At 43.5% G+C, this 22,151-nt stretch overlaps 2 protein-coding genes across 4 annotated transcripts in view; one reads left to right on the forward strand and one right to left on the reverse strand.

The window, feature by feature from the left end:
* The window catches only part of LOC111867471 (ATP-dependent DNA helicase PIF1), a 112,227-nt gene that overhangs the window by 7,185 nt on the left and 82,891 nt on the right, over positions 1–22,151 (reverse strand). The window contains exons 1-5 of one of the 3 annotated variants that reach the window (XM_023857374.2): positions 4,904–4,993; positions 4,608–4,818; positions 4,426–4,531; positions 3,021–3,155; positions 2,205–2,338 (exon numbers count right to left, since the gene is read on the reverse strand). In XM_023857374.2, coding sequence (XP_023713142.1) covers positions 2,205–2,338; positions 3,021–3,155; positions 4,426–4,531; positions 4,608–4,814 — 582 coding nt within the window. In that variant the 5' untranslated portion in view covers positions 4,815–4,818; positions 4,904–4,993. Of the gene's footprint in view, positions 1–2,204; positions 2,339–3,020; positions 3,156–4,425; positions 4,532–4,607; positions 5,311–22,151 lie in introns of those variants that run through there. The other 2 variants (XM_023857373.2, XM_023857375.2) reach the window with 2 other exon arrangements.
* The window catches only part of LOC111867472 (protein bowel), a 21,391-nt gene continuing 9,297 nt past the window's right edge, over positions 10,058–22,151 (forward strand). Inside the window, exons 1-2 of the mRNA XM_023857376.2 lie at positions 10,058–10,337; positions 21,396–22,148. Of these exons, the coding sequence (XP_023713144.1) occupies positions 21,412–22,148 (737 nt within the window). The 5' untranslated portion in view covers positions 10,058–10,337; positions 21,396–21,411. The remainder of the gene's footprint in view (positions 10,338–21,395; positions 22,149–22,151) is intronic.

Consider the following 22,151-nt stretch of genomic DNA (forward strand, 5'->3'; position numbering starts at 1 on the left):
AGCACTTGATCTTCACTCAGGCTATGGTTGCTTTCCTTGTATTTATTTGGTTTTAACACATATGAATACAGTGTAAAGATAAAAGCATTTGTTTCTTCTCAATTAACTCACTGAATACAGAAGTCTATTTCCCAAAAATAACATCCGACAGATGACCACCCTTCCGCTGCAGACACTCGGTAAGTCTCTTCCTAAAGTCACTCATGACGCTTTGCAGCATCTCTACAGGAATTCGTTCAACTTCTTCCTGAATTCAATGTTCAACTCCTGAACTGTGTGGGGTGCTGGAGCTTTGAAAACTTGGGATTTCAGATACCCCCAGAGAAAGAAATCACATGTGGAAAGATCAGGTGACCTGGCTGGCCATATGATGTCCCCATATCTGGGGTTTACATGGTTACTGCCATGGAAGCCCATGTGGTGTGGCACGTAGCCCCATCTTGTTGGAAAAACGTTTCTTCCTTGACTGGAAGACAAACAAGTGCAGGAGCTAAGAAGCTCTCCAACATGTGAATGTAACGTAGTCCAGTCACAGTTACAGCCCTTTCCCACTCATCTTCAAAGAAGTACGGGCCGATAATTCCAAACGAAGATATTGCGCACCATACTGTGACTTTGGAACTGTGAAGTGGTCTCTCATAAATTTCTCTGAGGTTTGTGGTTGACTAATAGTGGAAATTTTGCTTGTTAACAAACCCCAACAAATGGAAATGAGCTTCATCGCTCATCAGTAAGTTGTTAACGGCATCTTGGTTTTGATTAATTAACTGAAAAAACGTCTGGCAGAAATCAACTATGTTTTCATAGTTATGCTTGTGTAGTGCATGAGTAATTTGAATTTTATATAGGCAGAAGTGGAGATCTTTATGCAAAATCCATCAGACGCTGGCCTCAATCTGAGTGATATAGTGTGGCGATGCGCAGACTGGCGTGGACTTCATTCAATGGCTTCTCTCACTGCTGCTACATTCTCGGGTGTACATGCTGTTTTTACGCTACCACCTTTCTTCTTTAGCGTAGAACCAGCAGCCTCAAAGTTTTGAACCCAGGTCTTGACGGCATGGTCAGATGGAACAGCACAATTGTGATGAATACCAAACTCTCTTCGAAATTCACGCTGAGCGATCATGAAACTGTCACCATTTTTGTAAAATGCTTTCACAGCAAAAGCACTTTGTGCTCCAGTCCACGGCTCCATTGCAACTGAAACGCTTTGAAGTAGGTTGCTGGATGGCAGTAGTGGCATCCTCCCCACTCTAATCAATCCAGGAAAAAATACCACTGCCAAATTGCCCGATTCATTGACGCACCCTGCATATAGTAGCTATACTTCGAAGCAAAAAATAACACTCAAATTGAGAAATTACAGTTTACTCGTGTAATTAAAAAAATTAATGTGTGTGTGTTGCGAATGAAGATTTGACTTGCATCCAAACACTCTACCACAATACCTGCACATCACTTAAACAGCTGTGGCTACTGTACATGTTGGCAGGAGTACAGAGTCAATTCATAATATCTTTGGGTGTTCTGTGTTAGGTTCATGGTAGGAAAGAGGAGACAAGTAGGAAGTTAAGAAGACACCTGCAAAGAACAATAAATACATCTCAATACAACGTCATAGCTGAGCTGTTTAGTGGCTATGTAATATTTGGATCTGTAATGACAACATAGTGTAATAAGCAGGGCCCAGATTTTTATGACCTGAAAATATTTAGAAAATGACCTATACGATGACCAAAAAAATCCAGAAAAATGACCTAAAATATGACCCAAAAATGTAATATGCAGGGCCTGGATTTTGATGACCTGAAAATATTAAAAAAATGGCCCATAAAATGACGGAAAAAATCCAGAAAAATGACATAAAGGAGAAAAGAAAGAACACTTCGCTTCCAAGTTATTCACATTTCAGAAAACATATGAAGAAAAATTCCCTAAAATGGCCAAAAATGACAAGAAATACCCTTAAAAGTCCAAAAAAAATACCTATAAAATTTACATTTCTGTAACCAGCAGCTCATATCCAAGATTTATATATTTAAGAGCATCGCATAGGATACAAGGAAAAAAAGATGACATGTCATCAAAATCTGGGCCCTGGTAATAAGGTACACGACACTGCAGACAATATATCCAGATGTACATGTTCTGCACTTGCCTGACTATCTAACGAATAAAGAACAAAACACCATATATCTCACCTCAAAGAACAAGCCATCTACCATCGATATCTCATCAATTATCAGATGGCGACATTTGCGCCATGCCTGCTGCACCTGGGGCCTGCTTGCCTGCTCAATGCACCGTTCTACAGATGCCTGACCACTGCCAATACCTGCAACATATCACAGTGCAGTTCTCCTACAGCTGGCACAGAACCACAAGTCTGCCAAGTGGTCATAACTTAAATCATCCAATAATTGTTACAAAAAGCTTTGAATGCGTGGGTACTGACAGCTTACAAGAATATAGTGCTTCATATCTTCAGGGTGGAAGTTCTTATAGTACAAGTGATATTAAGAAATACAAATGGCAATCCTCAAGAACTCCCAAATGCACCATGCAAATGAGAGGTGCTGTTAACATATTTCAATCTGAAAATATGGTCAGATATTAAAATCTGTTTCTGAACAAGCACAGGCCAAAAGTTCACCAGCACTGAACACAATCCTGATGAGTCACTTCTATCCACCTGACATCGCCTTCTTGAGTCAACAAGTGATCACCATCCTAGAGGTTTCTCCACCAAAATTCTTTACACATTCCTTCTGTTCCCCATTCAAGCCACGTGGCTGGCCCATTGCCATGTTCTACACATCAGCACCCTAACAACAGAATGTGGCCTGCATAAACTACAACAATCAGATCAGAAACTGCTCTCAAAGCACATCACCTTAGGGCCATGAGCTGCCCTGAGCTCTCCCTTTTCACACATCTGAAATTTACATCCTGCCTTCACCTGTCTTACATATTTGCTTCTGAAAGCAAATAAGTCAAAAGCACTACAGCCAACCTACCAGCAAATGAATGCAACGTTACTCCTCCAATGTGGCAGGCTGCAACACCTGTGCTTGCTGTGGCCACGGTAACATCTGGCGGTAGAGCCCCAATGATCCGACGCAGCAAGTATGACTTGCCTGTCCCAGCACTGCCTACAAGCAAATGCAATTACATATGGCATGACCACGGGCAATTTCATTCTCTCACAACTTGTGTTTTGTCATAATATTCCCATGATGCATCAGTCTTCCATATGAAAACCTTCCCAGAGGAACTGCTTTATTTGATTAGAAAAACAAACAATACTATAGAATCTGTGTTATATCTATTCATTAATGATTTAGCTAAAATTCAGTGAAAAGCCGGAAGGTTGCAGGTTCAAATCCCGATGAGGTCATTGGATTTTTTCAGTTGACCTAATCCTTCCAGCTGCACTAGGCCCTGGGGTTTACTCAGCCTCTAACAGAAATGAGTACCAGGAATTAAATAATAATTTTCCTGGGGAGTAAAGCGCAGCCGGCGCGAAAGGCTGACAGGCTGACAACCTTACCACCATCTTTGAGCCGATTATCTAGATAATGTGGGACCCTCAACATCTCACAACCCTATGGGCCTTCATCCTGAACTTCAAGACAGTACATGCTTCTGACACAATGGTAACCACCTACTTGACTACACAGTGTCNAATAGCTTTACTTTTTTTTTTTTACTGATGTGCTCTGGCAGGTGCTTAGTAACTGCTATCCTGAACATCAAGACAGTACATGCTTCTGACACAATGGTAACCACCTACTTGACTACACAGTGTCATAACCCACAAGATCACATGTGTTTCTTCTGACAAGCATGTGCTACAGTGAGCATGACCATTATACTGGACCTGACCATCCTCTCAAGTCTTATCAAACATGCCATTTCAGAAACCAGATCTGTTTCCATCATCAGGTGTAAGGGAGAAAAGCTCCTACTCGGCAAAGGCTAGTCTGGATGACTGGACCCATTTGGTCCAAAATAACTATCACAATATGAACCCTCACTGCCACAAAAATCTAAAATCTCACATACGTTCAACTTAAGTATTGCAATGCACTCAAATTATTCAGAAAAGGATTACATTTAACATCTTCCTTGCACACAATAAGACTCCATTGTATGTAACTATGAAATAATGAGTCTTCCACAAACAAAAACATGAAAGCTCAGAATCATATGGAAGCAGTTTAGATCTTGACGTATTCCACTTGCGGACTGTCCTGTTACCACTTTCAACCCAATGGGCTCATGTTGTTCAATAGTGGGCCTGGTTTTACCAGCTGTGACCAAACACAACTTATCAACAGACCTGAGGACTGTCTGTACCCAAATTATTTCAGGGGCAACATCCCAGATATCAGGCACTACTATAGACGATCAGGAATTTACCTGTAAAAAATACATTCTTTCCACTCAGCGCTGCATTCAGCACCTCCTTCTGCTCCTGTGTTAGCGAACTGGGGCCAAGAGATAATGACATGTGAGACTTCTTTCCCTGCAACAGATTTCACATGTTTCTCATTGTTCTGGTCCAGCTATCCACCATCTTTCACAGGGGCATTACGACGTACCTGCCTGGGGGCCTCCTGTCCCTGCAGAGTCCTTTTCTTGGTGCCTGGCGGTGTCATGGAGCAGCAACCCGCCTTCTGCTTCACTTGGTTTACTTCCTGAAGGGTCACTGGGCTGATCTCCTGCAGAGTACTTGGTTTACTGGACAATAGTTGTGTTCGGGTTCCAACTTTAGACTCTCCGCGGTCCCCAGACAGTTTGATGAACATGGTTCTTAAGAAAGCCAACAGCTGAGTTGGAGGGGCATTAAAAATGAGAAGCATCATTTTCTGCTCAGAGAAACTAATGGAAGCCTTACCCTCTGCCATGAACTTCTTGTGTACACTGATCCCTTTCAGGTGATATCTGCAATTTGTCTTGTCACTACGCAGATCCATGAAAATTTCGCGAAATTCATTTCGTATTAAACGTAGTGTAACGGTTTTAAAATTAGTTCTACGGGATACCGAATTCTGAGAATTCAGCCATTCCACTGTCACACAGCAGACTAGCGCTGAAGAGTCGGGGCTTCGTTGCTCCATCTTATTCAGTAATTACACCGAATTTGTACTAGCCTCATCACTTCTAAAACAATCAACCGTGTACCAACCAAACCTACTTCGTACTTGAGATTTAAACGCTTGTGATTTAATTCGAGATATCGAGCAATGATTAAATCCATGCTAATCGAGGTACGTTGAAACAAGGATTTTAGAGGGAAATACATGTGCAGTAACATGAACAAACTTTCCCTGAATAAGATGATTTGCAGCAGGATGACAATATAAATACACTGCACTTGATATGGTATATTTAATTTTGTGTATGTGTAATGCTAAAGAACAATACGGTAAGCGTGCCGAAACAGACGTTTGTGATTATTAAGCGTAATAGGTCTCGTCTTTCCATTATAATATCTTTGAAGGTGGCTCGTTCGATTTCTGTGAAATCATTGATTTCACTGAACCGCGCCAAAAATATTTACATCCCAGAGCGCATACATTTGAACCCTGAAAGATGGCGGTGTAAGCAAACGGGCGCTACTGCCCCTTTTGTCTGATTAATGAACTACTGATAAGGTATTGATTTATCTTCGTACTTTGTTTGCACTGTTGTTTCTTGCAGCAACACTGCGGAGAGGGCAAACTGATTATTTCCTTAATGTTGGTTTCAAAATCGACTCAACTTCACACAAGGAACAAATGAAACTAGAACTTAAAAACGGGACTAAGAAAATGTATTTAATCTAAATCTGTGCCATGGTATCTCTTCTACGCCAGATCTGTTGTACAGTTATGACTCGATCTGCAGAGTCTCGTTTGTGAAAATGGGGCGATCTGCATGAAGGTGATATCAAGAGGGAATTTGAAAGACGTATCATAACCTATTCCATACTTCTCGAAACAGGAGGATAATATTAAAGCCGTAATTATGATAATGATATGAACTTTGTTTGGATCGAGTTCAGTGATGTCGGCAGAATTATCAGAACTAGAAATATGGAAACTTATTTTTGGGTGCAAGCCGGAATTTGTTTCAGCTTCTTTCCAGATTCTAAATCTACAGGCTTCTATAAACTCACACGAAAACTGAATCATGTATTGAACAGGCGTTGACCAAGTGATACTATTGTCCGCTTAAAACGTATTCGAGGGTACCGTCACACCTTGAGCTGACAACCTTACGGAAAAAAAAAAGAAGAACTTTGCGTTCAACTGGGTGTCGCGCACGGCACTCCTAGGGTCGTTGTTTATAGGTCTCACAGTATAATACCAACGCTCACGAACTCGACAACAAACTAAGTCCATGAAGCCAAGACCGTCTTCATAAACTAACAGTTGCTCAGCTGCTCAAGAACTCCCCAGCATTTCATGGAACTCGAAGGTTCATTGCCATGTGAACAACAGCTCGCTATTGGACACTGAACCTGAGGATCCTGTCCGTATCATCTTATTCAATTTCTGTAAGATTCATTTTAATACTATCCTCCCACCTACGTGTAGGCTCTCTGTTTCCTTCTGGCTATCCAGCAACGTTGTAATTCTGCTCCGAAATGACTCAGCTAGTAGCCTGAGAAGATGTTACTGAAAGCGAATGATGTCCTCCTTTAGGGACGCACGCGAAGAATGCAGGAAGAATTATCGTGCCCCTTGATTGTTGATGAAAATTCGTCAGTTTTGAGGTAAGCACGGGCGCCTCCCAGGGACGGACAAATCGTGTTTATGCATCCTGAATATGTCCTATATCAAACAAAGAACGGAGTCTCAGTCTTGGCCCTTAATGTTTCCCTACTTTTCCTCAGTTCCTCTGAATGATGCTGGCATAGTAACCCGTCAATCTTCCAGTTCTCATTTCACATCGAAAATCTGCGGCTGGCAAAAGTCGCTAAATAAATGTCAGTTCATCCTTAGACCTCTGCAAGCACCGGTACGCTTGAGGCGTGATGTGCCTGGGCTGTGGTTTCGGTGTGTTCTGTACAGCCCTGTGCCAGAACAGCGTAGGCATGGCGTGGCAGACTCACAGAAGGCGGAACAGCGCCACCTCACCCCGCCCACACCTCTGTAACATCAATCTTATCTTGTCTTTTTACTTCCTTGGTCTTGGGAATACCCGTCTTCAGAGAGACTTCAATCCGTAAATTTACCTACATTTGTAGTCTCCTTCATCCGAGCTACGTGCTGTGTGCAACGTGGCCTTCTTGACTTCGCTCTTCCACACACATGGTTACTAGGTGTTCTGTTTAAATAACAAAGTTGGCCATTATGCAACAACCTGAATTGGTCACTGCCTTCAGCTGCTTATAACATTTTTTCGCTTCTTCTTCTCTTATAAAATCATCTGCTGAAAAATATTAATTGAAAACAACTGAGAACGTGGAGTTATGTTCAGTTCCGTGGCGAATATTGGTGCCACGAAATTTGGCATCTTCCCTCGTTGGGAGCCGGGTGGGGGGAGGGGATAAGCCAGGCGACCACCTTCCCTGAATTAAAGAAACGAAATTTACCAGATAGCAACACAGAAGAACTGTAACTCCTTTTCTTTTTCCTTTTTCAATAGTCCTGCATCCTCAATACTCCATGGCAATAAGTAAACGGATTAATCTTGCGCTTGCAAGCAAATTTTCTGGCTGCAAAACGATCTGGCAATGCGCATACCTCGCTCTGTTTGGTTTACACCTACTTAAAAAATTACATCAACTGCAGAGGATATTGACATAGTACGAAACGGGAGGATTGTCATGGCAAGAACGGCCCTAATTCACGGAAGGCACTTCACTGGAAGTGAAATTGGTTCGCTGTTCATTAGTACCCACGATAATCTGAGTGACAGGCACTCGAGAGCCATCTGGCGGCTTAGTGCGACAGCAATTGTTCATTACGCGTGTAATCACTACACGGGCCGTCCATTACGTTGGCTTCAGTGGCGTGTAACCTCACCAAACAAAGCTACGCTGTAATCTCTTCAAGCACAGCAACTGCTGCACCTCCTGAAACATTCAGAACCTCTGTACCGGGGCTGGGCTAGAAACCGCCCCTTCGGAGACCCTGATTATGGAGTCTGAGTAGGTTCCTGAAACGTTGGCCCTTAACTCGACCGTGGCGCGGCTAATCGCCCGAGATTTTATCGCATTTACTGGTCACGAAAGCTTCACACCTTACATAGTGAAATACTCGTACTCCCACTTTGCCCACACAAGGTATTTATGTATTTCCTATTATTCTCAAAATAAACAGCGGTTATTCCCCTAGACAACATTAATCACGTGCTGTTTGTTATGGAGACACCGTTTGTTTTCTAGGAGGTAGGAACTAAATCTTTAAATATTCTTAAAATATTTTCATGCTTTAAGGAGTCAATTTCACGTCATATACGCAGACAAAGTCCCCTTGCAAGGGGAACGTGGAGGGAGAGAAAATATAAACTGGTTGCTCTCTTTGCGCTTTCCAATTAAAATTCTCTGTCATTCTCATCTCTCCCATGCGTGCTACATGCCCCACCAATTTCATTCTCCTTGATTTGATTCTGTCCATAAACAACGCCTCTGAGATTTCTCCGTCCTGCTACAGCTACCATCTCATTCCTCTTTTTCAGTGGCTCATGAACAGAAATCTATCGGACAGCAAAACGGGTTGTGGAAGAGTGCCCTGTGTTCAGACTGTTCAGGACAGGGTCCGATAGCAGTGATGAACTGTGTTCAGACTGTTCAGGACAGGTTCCGATGGCAGTGATGAACTGTGTTCAGACTGTTCAGGACAGGGTCCGATGGCAGTGATGAACTCTGTTCAGACTGTTCAGGGCAGGGTCCGATGGCAGTGATGAACTGTGTTCAGACTGTTCAGGACAGGTTCCGATGGCAGTGATGAACTGTGTTCAGACTGTTCAGGAAAGGAGCCGATAGCAGTGATGAACTGTGTTCAGACTGTTCAGGACAGGTTCCGATGGCAGTGATGAACTGTGTTCAGACTGTTCAGGAAAGGAGCCGATAGCAGTGATGAACTGTGTTCAGACTGTTCAGGACAGGTTCCGATGGCAGTGATGAACTGTGTTCAGACTGTTCAGGACAGGAGCCGATGGCAGTGATGAACTATGTTCAGACTGTTCAGGACAGGTTCCGATGGCAGTGATGAACTGTGTTCAGACTGTTCAGGACAGGGTCCTATGGCAGTGAACAACGTTGACATTCTCTTAACACTAGGGATATTTTGATCTGGAAGGCCAAAGAAAGTTCTGTAACACGAAGTTAGTTCGTCAGTGTGTTTTTAATTAGACAAAAACAGGCAATGAAAGGACTGGTAACACTTTAGACTTGTATTTCGGAGGTGTTCAGTTCGAACCTCAGTCGAGATACCGGCTATCCTAATTGAAGTATTTAATGGTCTTCCTCAGTCCCTTCGTGCAAATATCGGCATGGTATCTCCATTAGGCCACGACCACTTCCTTTGAAAATGTCATCAATCAACCTAACATTCTACGCCGTAGTGTCGTGACGCGAAGCATAGCCTAATCAGTGTTACGCTCACTCGAGGTATAAGCTGTCGCTGCTGGAGGCTTCGTCCGCTATCCACTGCTTCCTGTGAGACCGGAGTCTGCACCTGCTGGACTCTGACCACTGCTCACCGCGCTCACCACCACCCACCGATTTAAATTGCCGCTACATTTTGTATGATTCTCCAAGAACTACATGATTCAGTGCGGTAATTCATTGGGCCTGAGAGTGTTTAAACAAGAATGTCTGATTCATGTCTCAGGGTTCTGAAGGATTCCACGGCACCCCTTTCGTAGAGAACTGTTCGGAACTATTGTCCGCGGCTCCCACACTAAGCCCATTCTCTTCACGGCTGTAAAGATTATGGGGCCGCGAGTGGCTGTGTGATAGCCGCGTCCCTTTGTGGCAGTTCTGTTCTGACTTGCTCCCAAACCTTCAGAACACGTCGTTTCGAAAGCTCTGCGGATTGAACACACAATATACGTATTTGAACTGGTGAGGAGACATGTTTTCTGTGAGATGGTAACTGAGTCTTGATTGTTATTTAGTTGAAACTGATGCTTAATCACAGTGACCGCGTCCAAAATTGAGAGAGAAGTGGCGCTGCTCGGTAGCCCCAGGCGGTGCAGGTAGTCTGCCTGCCTGCCTGCCTCCACACTCCACTCTTGCCGATCAGTTGCGCGTTGGTGCTGAGCGAGTGAAGTGCAAGTTTCTATACGTAGTCACCACTGCTTCCTGCCACACTACAGCCATTTGTTTTCATGAGGTGAGTGTTTCACGACATAACACTGCTATGTGGATCTGTCTGTTTTATTGGTGCTAGTGCCATGGGTGTACACGAGCCCCCGACAGCCATATTGAATTGTATTATAGCTTACGACTTGGCAGGTAGCCATTTTGTGAGGCGTGCTGAGTGAGAGAGACAGAGCACTCGGCCATCTTAATTGAATGCAGCATCGTGTTGACACAAGAAGATGGGCCTAAAATCAGTGGTGTTTGCTGACGCCACAAAACACCCCGACATTCCTACAGACACGTACGCATGCTCGTCTTCCTTTTCCGGATAGTGTCTGTGGGCACCAATCACAAATCGAGCAGCCCGGGCCCTTCCAACGTGCCCCTCGTCGCTGCAACGCGAAATTTCGAAGCCAGAAGTTCACGGAATACTCATATAAAAATTCAGTTCATACCGCACAGAAAACACCGCGTATGGTTGTTACGGAGGTGACACCGAACCTGCAGGCGAATACACTTTTTTCTGTGGAAAGTGGGGTGAGATTCATGAATTAGGTACAGGTTCTTCCGTACGTAAGATAAACATATCAGAAGTTCAAAGGGTAGAGTTTGTTAGTGACAGGATGTCATACATAATGCAAAGAGGTCGCTGGTGTAATATTGTTCTGAATGTTCATGCCCCAATGGAAGATAACATGATATAAAGGACAGGTTAGGCGAAGAACTAGAACATGTATTCGATAATTTCCCTAAATACATATAACATGATAATTTTGTTAAGAGGTTTCAATGCCAAAAATAGGTAGAGAAGACATTTTCAAAGCAACAATTGGGGATGAGAGTTTATACGAAATAGTAATGATAATGGAGTTAGAGTAGTAAATTTTGCCACAATAAAAAAGCTTATTGTCTAAGAAGTACGGTGTTCCCACATCTTAACATCCATAAATTTACTTGGACATCTCCTGGTGGAAAAACGCACAACAAAATTGACCATATTTTGATAGAAAGGAGACGGCAGTCAAGTACACTTGATGTCCCATCATTCAGGGCAGCAGAGTGTGATACTGACCACTACCTGGTGGTGGAAAATTTAGGGACAGACTGGCAGTGAGTAAACAAACAACGCACAGAGATCTTATGGAGAGGTTCAATCTAAAAAAATTAAACGAGGTAAACGGTAAAGAGCAATATCGTGTTGAAATCTCAAATAGGTTCGCAGATTTCTAAGACACTCACTCACGCAGCTGAGCCCTCCTTGAGAAGCCACTAATTGTGCAGAAACCCAAGAACTTCACAGCATCCTGAGCCAGATCAAGCCAATCGATACCATCCCATGCTATCTCTCTAAAATGCGGCCGCGCCATAGCTCAAGCGGTTAGTCGCTGGATTTCCACCGCGGCGGCCCGGGTTCGATCCCGGGTCTGGTCAAGTGGGATTTATGGTGGACAAAGTGGCGCTGGGGCAGGTTTTCTCAGAGTACTTCGGTTTCCCCTGCCAATCTTCATTCCACCAATTGCTCCACAATCACCCTCACCTATCATCTGTGGCTGTTACAATAGGCCAGAAGTGGCTGCAATACAAGGGACTTAGTCCCATCGCACTAGCAATAAAAAAATCTCTCTAAGATACATTTTAATATTGTCCACCCACTTACGTCTTGATCTTCCAAGTGGTCTCTATCCTTCTTGTTTTCCCACCAATACCCTATATGCATTCCTCTTCTCCACTTTCGTGCTACATGCCCTCGCCATCTGATCTTCCTTGACTTGATCATTCTAATTATACTTGGAGAAGAGTACAGGTTATGAAGATCCTCATTATGCAGTTTTCTCCAACCTCCTATCACTTCATTCCTCTTCAGTCCAAATATTCTCTTCAATACCCTGTTCTCAAACACCTTCAGTCTGTGTTCCTCCCTTAATATCAGAGACAAAGTTTCACACCCATACAGAACCACAGGCAAAATTATAGTTTTGTATATTTTAATTTTTATATTTTTAGACAGCAGACAAGTAGACAACAGTTTCTGGACTGAATGGTAGCAACCACTATCCGAATTCAATCTTCTCTTAATTTCATCCTGAATCAGGTTTTGATTTGTTGTCAGCCCCAAATATCTGAAGTGTACCGCATTTTCAAACCATCTGGTACTATCTTTATTTCAAGATTTTGCCTTGCATTTAGGTGATGAGACACCGAGATGGATATTAAAATAGCTTGGGAAACTACTAGAGAGAATATCAAAATTTCTGTCAAGAGAGTTTAGGTTATTATAAACTGAGGAAGGAAACAGGCAAAATTGCAGTGGTTACAGGATTCAAGCAAAATAAATGGAGATAATCTAACAATATAAGACGCGAAACCAGCAGGCATTTCGGGAACATCTGAAAGACAAAATTGATGAACTTGCAATGAACAGTAAGAACAAGAACATTAGAGACCTGTATAGAGGAATAAATGACTTTAAGAGGGGTTACCAACCTAGCAGTAACTTAGTGAAGGATGAGAATGGTGATCTGCTTTCAGATTCCCACATTTTGAGTAGATGGACGAACTATTTCTCTCAGTTATTGAATGTACATAGCGTCAGTGATGTTAGGCAGATAGAAATGCATACAGTAGAGCCGTTAATACCTGATCATAGCCCTTTTGAGTTTGAAATTGCTATTGCAATGATGAAAAAGTCTAAATCACCAGGAAGTGATCAAATTCCGGCAAAACTTATTCAAGCAGGATGCAAAATATTACGTCTTAAGATTCATAAGCTAATTACTTCTATTTGGAATAAAGAAGAATTGCTGATCAGTGGAAAGAGTCTACTGTACCAGTTCACAAGAAGTGTGATAGAACTGACTGTAGTAATTATCGGGGATTTAAGTCCATACAGAGATGAAATTATTGGGGATCATCAGTGTGGGTTTTGATGTAACAGATCAACTACTGATCAGATCTTTTGCATTCATCAGATACTGGAGAAAAAGCTGGAGACCTAAAGAAAGCCTATGATTCAGTTAGCAGGGTAGTATTATACAATATTCTGATAGAGTGTAGGGTACCCTTGAAACTAGTTAGCCTTATTAAAATGTGTTTAAGCAAAAAAAAAAAAAGTAAAGTACATATAGGTAAACATTTGTCTGATAATTTTCCTGTCTAGAATGGACTAAAACTAGGAGATGCTTTATTACCTCTGCTTTTCGGCTTTTTCTTTAGAATATGCCATTAGGGATGTCCACAAAAACCAGGTTGGACTGAAATTAAATGGGACACATCAACTTTTGATCTCTGTTGATGATGTGAATCTACTGGTGATAATATAGATACCACAAAGAGAAACACACAAACTTTATTTGATGGTACTAAGGAAGTAAACACAGAGAGAACTAAATTTATATGTTGCTGTCACGTCACCAGAATGCAGAGAAAAATCATGACATAAAGACAGGAAACAGATGTTTTGAAAATGTGGCACAGTTCAGATATCTGGGAACGACTATAACAAATCAAAATCTGATTCAGGAGGAAATTAAGATGAGATTGAATTTGGGAAATGCTTGTTACTATTCTGGTCAGAACCCTTTGTATTGTCATCTGCTGTCTGAAAACATAAAGATTAGAATATGTAATTTTGCCTGTGGTTCTGTATGGGTGTAAAAGTTGCTCTCTGACATTAAGGGACTAACATATACTGTGGGTGTTTGAGAACAGGGCGATGAGGTGAATATTTGGACCGAGGAGAGGTGAAGTGACAGGAGGTTGGAGAAAACTGCATAATGAGGAGCTTCATAACTTGTACCCTTTGCCAAGTATAATTATAATGATTAAGTCAAAGAGAATCAGATGTATAGGGCATGTAGCATGGATGGGGGAGAAGAGGAATGCATATAGAATATTAAAGGTATATAGTGGGTTATTCTAGACAACAATCGTTCTGAAAAAGACAATTAGAGAGATAGGCTGGGATGGTATAGATTTGATTGATCTGGCTCAGGATAGGAACCAGTGGAGGCCTCCTGTGAACACGGTAATGACCCTTCGGGAAGTTCTTAAACAGCTGCACAGTTGGCGGTTTCTCAAGAAGGGCTCAGGTCAATGAATGAGTTAGTATTGGTGTTGCACAAATCAACTGCTTAATCCTATTTATCAGAATAACCTATGTTTACTGTCAAAATCTTGGAAAATATATTGTGAAAGGACACAAACTGTTGTAATGTGAAAGCAGGTGTTACAAATAGTTACCACGGCCCTCTAAAGAATAATTCTGAAATCATTGATGGTTGACAACTAATATCGTGTGAGTCTCAAACTGTGGGTGTGAAGCCACTTATGGCACACACACTAGCATTCATGTGATGTACAACCTGCACTACTAAAGATAATGACTTCCTTGTTGGGTGTTTTCATTGCAGACTGGAATCAACATGAACACTGCAGTATGCAGCCAGACAATTGTAGGCCAATTTTCTTTTCAATTCAGTAAAACTAATACACCAGTGGTTGTTACTGTCCAGCAGTAGCATGCTGTCCTGTATCATTACTAGGGTGACAGACTTTCGGCCATGAATTTAATGGAAACTTAGTCCCAACAAATTCTGCACATTTTTAGCGGCGCGTCATCACTCCAGCAGTCGTTCAAGGAATGAATATTATTAAACAAAACAATTAATTTATGTTGTATGTAAATTTACAAATTTGCATGTTTCTTAGTCCTAACCTATATGAATTTGTCCACTGATGCTGCAAAAATTAGCATTTTTTTATCTTGTTCAAATTTAAATAACTCTTTACAACTATAGTCATAATTAAATGCTATCATTAGCTCTGATTTAATTAGTCCTGAGCTGCTTTGATTTCTCTGTTCAGTCCGTTTATTGCACATCAGTGAAGGAACACTTTAGTATGGGGCTTGGAGCCTGGGATGCTTAATACAAAGCCTAAGATATTATTAAGGTTTGGCACATTAATTTCTTTGTTTCTTAAATCACTGAAAAATGGACCCAACTTCATTTTATGCTTATTGTTTTTACCACATTAACAACAATTTTGCACTAGCAAACTCTGCATACAGGCTGTAATCGTTTACAAAATTGATATTGAATTCTTTTACAATGGTTTGCAAATGTCTTGAAGAAAGTTCAGTATTTAAATTCAGTGCAAAAGACAGTGGACAGGATTTGCATTTGATAACTCAAAATTCTTAGAAGTGAACTTGTACAAGCAACAGTAGACTGTATGTTGTCATTAGTGTACAAGAAATAGGAGTGTGTAGACTCTGTTGGTCTAACAGCATGCCCCTCCCCCCAAACAGTTTACAGTTTTGTGTCGCCCCCTTAGTGTGGAAAAGTCTGAGGCTCCCTGTCCTATAAAAGTGACTTTTAAGTGTGGTTTCACAAAATATTTACAAATGACCCTAAAACATATGTATGAAGTACTTTTTGTATTAATTTGTTTAGTTGTATCTTATTGGGGCACGTGGTAGCGTAGTTGGTTGAGGCACTGTGCTACAAGCCAGAAGGTCGCGGGTTCGAATCCCGATGAAGTGGATTTTTTTTTCAATTTACCTTATCCTTACAGCCCCACTATGGCTCTGGGGTCGACCCAGCCCCTAACATAAATGAGTACCAGGAATGTGTCTGGGAGGTAAAGAGCGGCCGGCGCGTTTAATGCTGACAAACTCACCGCCATCTGTGAGCCGATTGTCTAAAGAAAGTGTGAGAGCCTCTACGTTTCACAGCCCTACGGGCCTTCACGGTTTTAATTTCAGTTGTATCTTAGGGCGATATTTTAGAGTTAAAACGTCTTGAACATATCTTACCTGGGGTTCCCTGTTGAAAATATTACGGCCCCCTAGGTGGTGGATAGGCACTCTCAAAATTGTGGCGATTGGTTTGTGTGTGTGGGGGGAGTGTAAATTAGCAGAATGGGTCGGCACGTCGTAAGAGGTGGAACTAGAGCAATAATAACGTCGGTTCGACCCCAATTACTAGTCACTCACACTCTCATACATGGAGCTGAGCCATTCTTGAAAAGCCACCAATTGTGCAGCTACTCAAGAACTTCCGAATATTTCATGGAAACCGAAGATTATTACCGTGTTCGCAAGAGCCCTACACTGGTTGCTATCCTGAGCCAGATTGATCCAGTCCATACCATCCCATCCCATCTCTCTAATCTATCATAATAATGACCAACCACCTACGTCTTGTTCTTCCCAGTGGTCCCCTTCCTTCTGGCGTTCCCACCAATATCCTGTATGCATTCCTCTTCTCCCCCATCCGTGCTACATGCCCTATACATCTGATTCTCCTTGACTTGATCATTCTAATTATACTTGGCAAAGGGTACAAGTTATGAAGCTCCTCATTATGCAGTTTTCTCCAACCTCCTGTCACTTCACCTCTCTTCGATCTGAATATTCTCATCGCCCTGTTTTCAAACACCCACAATATAAGTTAGTCCCTTAATGTCAGAGATCAACATTGACACCCTTACAGAACCACAGGCAAAATTACATATTCTCATTTTTATGTTTTCAGACAGCAGATGACAATACAAAGGGTTCTGGACTGAAAGGTAACAAGCATTAACCGAATTCAATCTCATCTTAATTTCCTCGTGAATCAGGTTTTGATTTGTTATAGTCGTTCCCAGATATCTGAACCGTGCCACGTTTTCAAAACATCTGTTTCCTGTCTTTATGTCATGATTTTTCTCTGCATTCTGGTGACGAGACAGCAACATATAAACTAAGTTCTATCTGTGAAGAAAGCAGTCTTCTGGAATGTGTCGCCGTGTAGTTATTGTGCTAACCGACGTTTCGGTGGAACATATCGCCTCCATTTTCCTGCTCACACTTGTTCTTCGCTTGCGGATTTTCAGCCTCAAAAGGGCTAGGATCAGGTACTAACGAATCAGCTGTATGTATTACTGTCTGCCTAACATCACTGACCCTATGTACATTTCAGTAACTGAGAGAAGTAGTTCCTTCACCTATTAAAATTCTTGTGGTAATCTGCAAGCAGATCACCATTCTCATCCTTCACTAAATTACTGCTAGGCTGGTAACTCCTCTTAAAGTCATTTATTCCTCTGTACAGGCCTCTATAGTTCTTACTGTTCATTGCAAGCACCTTACCGCCATCTTTGAGCCGATTGCCTAGATAGTGTGGGACCCTCAATGTCTCACAGCCTATGGGCCTTCACGGCCTGGTACAGGGATAGCTTTACTTTACTTTACTTTACTGTTCATTGCAAGTTCATCAATTTTGTCTTTCATAAATTCCCTCCCTATATTTCTGAAATGCCTGCTGGTTTCGCGTCTTATATTGTTAGATTATCTCCACTTATTTCACTTGGAACCTGTAACCACTGCAGTTTGGCTTGTTTCATTTTTTCTGACAATTCTGAACATCCTTCATTGAACCATGACTTCTTCAGTTCATAATAACCTAGACTCTCTTTGGCAGAAATTTTGATATTCCTTGTAATAATTTTCCAAGCTTTATTAATGTCGACCTAAGTGTCCAAGTTTTCCAAAGCCGCGAACCCATCTGAGATTTCAACACATTACTGCTCTTTACCCTCTACCTCATTTAATTTCTTGAGATTGAACCTCTCCATGTGAACTCTGTGCGTTGTTTGTTTGCTCACTGCCAGGCTTTCCCTAACCTTTGCCAGCACAGGGTATTGGTCAGGATCACAGTCTGCTGCCCTGAATGGTCGGACGTCAAGTATACTTGAATGCCGTCTCCTATCTATCAAAATATGGTCGATTTGATTGTATCTTCCCAACAGGAGATTTCCAAGTAAATTTATGGATGTTACGATGTGGGAACATTGTACTTTTGAAAATAAGATTTTTTGGTGTGGCAAAGTTTACTACTCCAATATCATTACTAATTTCGTATAATCTCTCATTCCCAATTGTTGGTTTGAAAATGTCTTCCCACTCCATTTTGGCATTGAAATCTCCTAACAAATTGATCATGTGGTATTTAGGGAATTTATCTAATACATGTTCTGGTTCTTCATAGAACCTGGCCCTCATGTCATTAATTTTGTTCTCTGTTGGGGCGTGGACATTCAGAACGATGACATCCCACCAGCGTGCTCTTAGTATTATGTACGACATCCTGTCACTAACAAACTGTACCCCCTGAAATGCAGATATGATTCTCTTATGTATGAAAAAAAAACCTGTAGGGGCCACGAGGTAGCGTAGTTGGTTGAGGCACTCTACTACAAGCCGGAAGGTCGCGGGTTCAAGTTCCGATGAGGTCATTGGATTTTTTCAATTGACCTGATCCTTCCAGCAGCACTATGGCCCTGGGTTCCACTCAGCCTCTAATAGAAATGAGTACCAGGAATATTCTTGGGGCTAAAGGGCGGCCGGCGCGTAGGGCTGACAACCTTACCGTTATCTATGAGCCGATTGTCTAGATAATGTGGGAACCTCAACATCTCACAACCCTATGGGCCTCCACTGCCTGTTTTTTTTATTGCTAGTGGGGTGCGACTAAGTCCCTTGTACTGCGGCCACTTCTGAACTTTTGTACCAGCCCCAGATGATGGGTGATGGTGGTTGTGGAGCAGTTGGTGGAATGAAGATTGGCAAAGGAAACCGAAGTACTCGGAGAAAACCTGCCCCAGCGCCACTTTGTCCACCACAAATCCCACTTGACCAGACCCGGGATCGAACCCGGGCCGCCGCGATGGGAAGCCAGGGACTAACCGCTTGAGCTATGGCGCGGCCTTCCACGGCCTGTTACAGGGATGCCCCCCTTTTTTTTTGTAAAAACCTGTACCTAATTCATGATTCTCATTCCCCTTTCCATAGAAGAATGTATATTCGCCTGCTGGTTCGTTGCCACCTCCGTCCCATCTGACCTCTTGTACTCCCAGTAAATCTGACTTACATTTTGATATTTCTTCTTCCACTGCCCTAAATGAGCCTGCTCTATCCATACTTCTAACATTCAAAGTACCAAATCTCATATCCATTTTCTTTCGCTTAGGGCGTTAATCCAGGTCCAGGTCCGAGGCTTCTTGTGGTCTTTTCGTAAATGTTTATTTCTTTACTGTGAGGAGTGGGTAGCCCCACGCCCAACCCCCGAGCTGGAAGATAACCCCTTGTTGGCTACTGCTTATTCAGTAAATTCGCAGCAACCCCCTCTTATCTGGAGGCAGTCTCCTCCATCTGCCACCTGAGGACGCGCCATGCCGTGGTGACCCACCTAACATGGCCTGTTTCTAATATTTTTGAAAATGTAGTAACCGGCTTTAGGGGCAGCCTTTCTCAGTGGATGCTGGGAAGAACTTCAACAGAAACAAATGATAAGTCGAGAATTAATTCACGACACTTTCTCCAGCTTGGAACCCGATTCGAGGCAAGGACTGGACTAGCGCTCACGTCACATCCGGTGTACATTTCCGTGTTTGAACTTCAATGTTTACTGCTGTCGAGTGACGGTCCAGTTGCCAGGAGGTTGAATGCAGTATTCACAGAGGCTGGCCACTAGACCCAGATTTGAGCATTATCATTCCAGTCCTCGTCCTCATACCAGATTTGTTTAAGATCCGTTTTAATATTACCCTCCAATTTAAACCATGATATCTCAGACAGCCTCTGCTCTTCCGGGTTAAACGAAATAGCTCTCTCCCTGTGCTTACCTAATTAAGCACTAGTTCACGAAGGCGCATGGGGGAGTGGATGTATAGATGCACATTTCCTTGACCTCGGCACTAGTTGGAGGCGACTCAGTTTCACGCCCTGGCCGCTTTACCCCCTGCGGAAAGAGCCTCCGGTCCCCATTGGATAAGAGGTTGGGTGGACCCCAGAGCCGGTCTGCACGATTTGGAGAAGATAAAATTCTTGATCCTACCGGGACTCGAACTCCGACCCCTCAGTCCATCCCGTAGCCAGTCGCTAGACCGACTACGCTACCCCATCTCCCTTCTCTTCTGGGTTTCTAACTAAAATTTAATATATATTTCTTATCTTCCAACATTTGCGCTTCTTGGTTTGATCACCCTAATAACAGCGATTCAGAAACATTTTTACGCTTATGTCAGCGTTGGTTCATAGATGTTTAAACATTTTATTAGACAGGCTGTACCTGGCAAATGGATTCATCCCCATTTCCTCCAAACTCAGCTTCATCTCTACTTCAAATCTTTGTTCCGGATTCAGGCACATAACGCTGCGTATGAGTGTGTCGTCGCCCTACACACAAATTATGACCCAATTGAATGTATCCTTCTGCTGTTGGTTTGTGTCATTTCAAGCAAACGTAAGTACTCCCTCTTCGTCCAATGCATGGCTGTTCTCTTGTGTCCGCCTCAGACCATGCAGTAGCTGAACATTTAGCTGGAATAACACTCAAATTAAGAAACTGGAGTTTACTTATGTAATTAAAAAGAACTTCTAAATGGGGATTCGACTCACTTGTACATTGCTCTAAGAGCCGTGGCCGCCGTATATATTGGGAAGAGAGCGTGTTACAAGCCCGTCACTCCGTGCAAATTGTGTCGCTGGTGAGGAGGGGGCTACTGTGGATATCTCCAGATTGAACTATAATTGAGTCAAGTGTCACGAAGAGCAGATGTTGCGCCCACTGCTTTGGCGGCAGTGGCCCTTTCGGCTGCAGTCAGAGCCCTCATAACTGACACAAGCATCATCAGATAAGCGAAAACGTTCTGTGTCAGGTCCCTAGGGGTTCACAGTCTTGCCGTCTTGCCCTCGAAACCTGTTTACTGGCTATTATTTCCCTAAATAGTATTAACTGTACGAGGAACTACATTCTCATGTGACGTCATGCGGAGTAGTACAAACGTTCCGGTGGGGACAGCTTACTCCGTCTCCGGGGTATGTATTATTTTGATGAATTTCAGGCTTCTGATGGCCGTACTGTGAGATCACTATTGTCTGGGGACCAGGCCGCCCTCTTGCGCCGGTTTTTGGCCTGCAGGAAGCCGAATGAGGTTAATATCACCGCCATGTCAAGTGATGGTTCCTGGCCATGCTCAGAAATGCTTTAGTTTTAGCTAATTGTTCCCGAGTCGCTGCTAAACGTCTGTGTATCTCCTGCAGGTGAGGACCAGTGACCATGCCTGTGGAGGGCGCCGCAGAAGCCTCGGCCGGCACGTCCTCCTCGTCCGCACCCCGAGATGAACCGCTGCCCCTGTCCTTGACGGCGCGCAGCTCCTCGTCTTCGTCTGCATCTGCGCGCGGGGGTCCCGGCTTCGAACTGTACCACCACCATCTAGTGGGCGGCCTGCACCGTGAGAGTTCCGCTTTTGTACCCGTGGTGCCCCAGCGCTTTGTGGCCTACCCGCCTCTGCTCCTGGATGACAATGTGGAAGGCCGTAAGCCTGGTTCAGGCTTCGAACTCATGGCCCTTATGGCTGACAAGCAGAAGGAGCTGGCCCTGCGCGAGGCCGCAGCACATGCAGCAGCGGCCGCCGCAATGTTACTGCCTCATCCCCACAGGGGGCAACCGCCACTACCCGGGGCACCCCCGCCACATCACCCTTATGGGCCGCCGGCTGGGATCTTCGCCCCTGGAGGAGGCACTGGGGGCGGTCCAACAAGCTTCCCGTTTCCGGGAACTGCGAGTGGCATGTTCCCCCCACACAGCCACGCTCACCTAGACCGCCGGCTGCTGCGGGCCCCGGGCCGGGCTTCGCGCCCCAAGAAGCAATTCATCTGCAAGTTCTGCAGCCGCCAGTTCACCAAGTCCTACAACCTGCTGATCCACGAGCGCACGCACACGGACGAGCGGCCCTACTCGTGCGACATCTGCGGCAAGGCGTTCCGGCGCCAGGACCACCTCAGGGACCACAGGTA

This window comes from Cryptotermes secundus, unplaced genomic scaffold (genome assembly GCF_002891405.2).
Source record: "Cryptotermes secundus unplaced genomic scaffold, Csec_1.0 scaffold843, whole genome shotgun sequence".
Lineage (NCBI taxonomy): Eukaryota > Metazoa > Arthropoda > Insecta > Blattodea > Kalotermitidae > Cryptotermes > Cryptotermes secundus.